General features: G+C 40.4%; 1 protein-coding gene across 1 annotated transcript; it reads left to right on the plus strand.

Annotated features, from left to right (window-relative positions):
• Positions 1 to 2,027: 2,027 nt before the first annotated feature.
• LOC130091585 (snake venom metalloprotease inhibitor 02A10-like) lies at positions 2,028 to 3,402 on the plus strand. The gene is made up of 2 exons (XM_056259528.1): positions 2,028 to 3,262; positions 3,345 to 3,402. The coding sequence occupies exons 1-2, from the start codon at positions 2,028 to 2,030 to the stop codon at positions 3,400 to 3,402; spliced, it is 1,293 nt and encodes a 430-aa protein (XP_056115503.1).
• The last annotated feature ends 1,100 nt before the right edge of the window (positions 3,403 to 4,502 follow it).

The raw sequence follows: 4,502 nt of genomic DNA on the forward strand, positions 1-4,502 counted from the left end.
TTAGGATTAAGAAGCTGTTAGAATTATTTAGCAAAGCACCTGAAAAAAAAAAAAAATGTCATTAACGTCAGTATAGGCTACTAGAGTTAAATGAGCAATCATAAATTAAACATACTTAATCACTCTTTGTATTTGTATTGCATATTCAGTTTTATTCTAACGAAACAGGATAGATTTCCCGCCACTCACAAATACTTGATTTCAGTGAGCGCCTTGCTCTATTGTGATGTCATAGAACGTTCGCTGAGACAGTAGAGTGCAAAGTTATCTTGCAACTTGTAGCGAGTCGGCGAGTGATGGTGAGTAGGCTGCTTTTTATTCAGGGTTTGGATATTTGAATTTTATTTCATAATTGCATTACTCAGATCAGACTCTACTTAAACAATAGAATGTTATTGACTCGATGCAGATAAATGAATAGGCATGACGATATACAGTGGTAGGCCTAATTTGTGTGCACAATTTAATATGTAAATTGGGTTTGATGTTTTTAATATAACGTTAGCTATTTGTTGATTTGCTCCCATACACATATGATAACCTCCTATATTCTTGATAATTAATGACACATTATTACATAATCAACACAACACATTAAATCAACAAATGACCATTTAAACATTTATGCACATGGAGAGCTCCATAGACGTTATCTTATCTTTGCGAGGAACTCCGCAGCTTTTCAATCTCTCTTGCTTTGAGATCCTTTACATTGACCAACTTGCAGATCTTATGACACATCATATAATGAAAGCAGATTGGCCTTAATGGTTATCTCTGTATCTCTGACTGTAACTGATATGCAAAAGGAGGTAATTTTCATTTAGACTCCTTATGCCTTTAATGGCCATTTTGGACAGACAAATGTCCATTTGAATATTTATTCTCATTGGTTTGTTAAATGCTGTCATCCTCTTCTATTCGTGCAGTAAATAAAATGTGCATTGACTACCAGGCATGATAGACATTTTATATAGGCCTACTAGTCCAAAGTGCCCGTGCAAAATCAGTTTTCGTGTGTGTTTTTGGTAATTGTTGGTTTGGTGTGTTTGAGTGCTCATTGTTACAATTAAACAGCAAACGTTCAGTGACATTTTTAATTGTGCATGGTAGAAAGGAAATACTGATACTGACATTATGACATACAACAATTATGGAAAATTGAACCATATATATACACTACCGTTCAAAAGTTTGGGGTCGGTACGATTTTAAATACTTTTAAAAGAATTCTCTTCTGCTAACCATGGCTGCGCTTATTTGATTAAAAATACAACAAAAATCAGTTATATATTATTCCAGTGTAAATCAGCTGTTTTCTGTGTGAATATATAGTAAAGTGTAATTTATTCCTGTGATCAAAGCTGAATTTTCAGCATCACCAGTGTCAGTGTCTTCAGTGTCAAATGATCCTTCACAAATCAGTATAATATGAGGATTTGATGCTCAAGAAACATTTATTATTATTATCAATGTTGAAACAGTTGTTGGTCTGTCAGTTGTTCAGTTTTTTTTGTTTTTTTAGGATTCTTTGATGAATAGGAAGTTCAAAAGAACAGCATTTGTTTGAAATAGAATCTTTTGTAACATTATAAATGTCTTTACTGTCCTTGATAAATAAAAGTATTGATTTCTTTCCTCCAAAAAATAAAAATAAAATTCTCACTGACCCCAAACTTTTGAACGGTAGTGTATATATCATTATATGTATCTTAGTTGACCACATTAGTAGTTAAATTGATAATTTATCAATTAATGAAGCTTAATTGTTAATTTTGAATAGATTTGAAGGAGGCTTTTGGACTGGACTCCCTTGCCTCTTCTGATTGACAGCCATGGGCATACACTGTAGAAAATGTATTTTTTCCAAGTAATTTGATAAGACAATCAGCTTCCAGGTTTGTATGTGTTTGCTCAACTCATCTCTTCCATTTCTCTGTCTTTCACAGTGTTTTACAGATAGAGATTGCAGAAAGTCAGTATTGTTCAGTTCTTTAGATATCATCATATCCAAAATCAATATGAGTATGGCAAGCTTTCCCATCGGTTTTACTGAGAGTGCAGAGCAGTCCTTAGGTCCTGAACTCTCAGATGAGCTCACCATGGCCCTTGCTGCAGGGGAGTGGTGGGCTATTATGGAGGTTTCAAGTCCCATCTCTGAGGAGCCAGAGTATTGCGACTTCACCTGGCCTCCACGCCCCATATCCCTGAAGTCGATGAAGCAGTGGAGCCAAAACAAGACACAGGGAGCTCCTGTGCCCACCAGGTCCCAACAGGAATCACCTGTGGCTGTTGGGTCCCCACAGAAAGCACCTGTGCCCACTGGGTCTCCACTAGGACCACCTGTGCCCAAGTCTCAAGATTGGCGAAATCTAAATTTCTCTGAGCCTCTTAAGCAGGAGCGGCTGTATCAGCAGAGAAAGTGGAGGCAGAAAAAGACACCGGAAGCACCAGTGGCTGTTGAGCCCCCACAGAAAGCACCTGTGCCCATAGGGTCTCCACTAGGACCACCTGTGCCCCAGTCTCAAGATTGGCGAAATCTAAATTTCTCTGAGCCTCTTAAGCAGGAGCGGCTACATCAGCAGAGAAAGTGGAGGCAGAAAAAGACACAGGAAGCACCAGTGGCTGTTGGTTCCCCACAGAAAGCACCTGTGCCCACTGGGTCTCCACTAGGACCACCTGTGCCCCAGTCTCAAGATTGGCGAAATCTAAATTTCTCTGAGCCTCTTAAGCAGGAGCGGCTGCATCAGCAGAGAAAGTGGAGGCAGAAAAAGACACAGGAAGCACCAGTGGCTGTTGAGCCCCCACAGAAAGCACCTGTGCCCACTGGGTCTCCACTAGGACCACCTGTGCCCCAGTCTCAAGATTGGCGAAATCTAAATTTCTCTGAGCCTCTTAAGCAGGAGCAGCTACATCAGCAGAGAAAGTGGAGGCAGAAAAAGACACAGGAAGCACCAGTGGCTGTTGGTTCCCCACAGAAAGCACCTGTGCCCACTGGGTCTCCACTAGGACCACCTGTGCCCCAGTCTCAAGATTGGCGAAATCTAAATTTCTCTGAGCCTCTTAAGCAGGAGCAGCTGCATCAGCAGAGAAAGTGGAGGCAGAAAAAGACACAGGAAGCACCAGTGGCTGTTGAGCCCCCACAGAAAGCACCTGTGCCCATAGGGTCTCCACTAGGACCACCTGTGCCCAAGTCTCAAGATTGGCGAAAGCTAAATTTCTCTGAGCCTCTTAAGCAGGAGCAGCTGCATCAGCAGAGAAAGTGGAGGCAGAAAAAGACACAGGAAGCACCAGTGGCTGTTGGGTCCCCACAGAAAGCACCTGTGCCCTCTGGGTCTCCACAGGGAGCACCTGTGCTCAAGTCTCTACAGATACCATCTGTGCCTGCCCCAAAGCCTCTGAGAGGGAAGCTGCTGCAGAGGAGGCCTCAAGCGTCTTCTCAAGCGAATCCACAGGAAGCGGTAGTGCCCTCTGGGGCTCCGAAGGGAGAAGATATGGCCCCAAGGATCCCAAAAGGTATACTTGTGCATTCGGGGACCACACAGGGATCACTTGTACCTTCAGATTCCCCCAAACTGGGAGAAAGCCTCAAGATCCCTAAAAAGCAGAGGCAGAAGCAGAGGGAGCAGAATATCCCAAAGGGAGCTTCTGTAAGTCCCTTCCATCTCATTCCATCATCATTTTCAGATTTATTCAAAAACAAACAAAAAAACATTGACTTCAAATATGCTTCTATGTTTTCTAGGTCCTCTATTCAAATCTTTTTATATATTATTTTAAAACTTTAGAAAGATATGTTTAGATTTAGTCTAACAAGCACTCATTAAACTGCCCAACATGATTATATTTGTTTCTTCAACAGGGCAATGTAGGTGTGTGTCAGCCACCTCCAAAAAATAAAATCTGTGTGGATATTAACAAGAAGGTGTAGCTGAATACTAAACCGAGGAGCCCGGATCGGATAAAAACTTCACACCTGGATCAGAGCAGCATTCCTCCCAGGTCCCAGATGAACCGGAAGAGAGCATTGGTAAGTTCCCTCCTTTTTTCAGATTTAAAAATGTAAACACTTTAATAATTTAATACATGACTAGTATCATATTCTTTTCAGTTTATAGAACCCTCACATTGACATTGTAGAAATACACATGTATTATGATTTTCTCTAAGAATCACTCATTAAATCTGGTCAGTGTGACATGATATGTGTGTTCCTTCAACAGGACAATGCAGGTGTGGACCAGTCACCTCCACAAAAAATGCCCCGCTTGGCAATCAAAGTCAAAGACCAGGAGTTGGAACCAGGCAGCTTTAAGAAATTGTGCTATATTTATGCAGCATATTCATAAATGTTTGTAATGTTTTAAATGTTTAATATATATATATATTATTTTGGCACATTTTGCATAATAAAAAATAAAATATAAACTGTGTTTTTGTTTATATATCCAGGACAACACATGAATTAACATGTTACATAAAAATGTGCATTTTAAGTCAAA

This window comes from Rhinichthys klamathensis, unplaced genomic scaffold (genome assembly GCF_029890125.1).
Source record: "Rhinichthys klamathensis goyatoka isolate OS25496 unplaced genomic scaffold, OSU_Roscu_1.1 h1tg000169l_1, whole genome shotgun sequence".
Classification (NCBI taxonomy): Eukaryota; Metazoa; Chordata; class Actinopteri; order Cypriniformes; family Leuciscidae; genus Rhinichthys; species Rhinichthys klamathensis.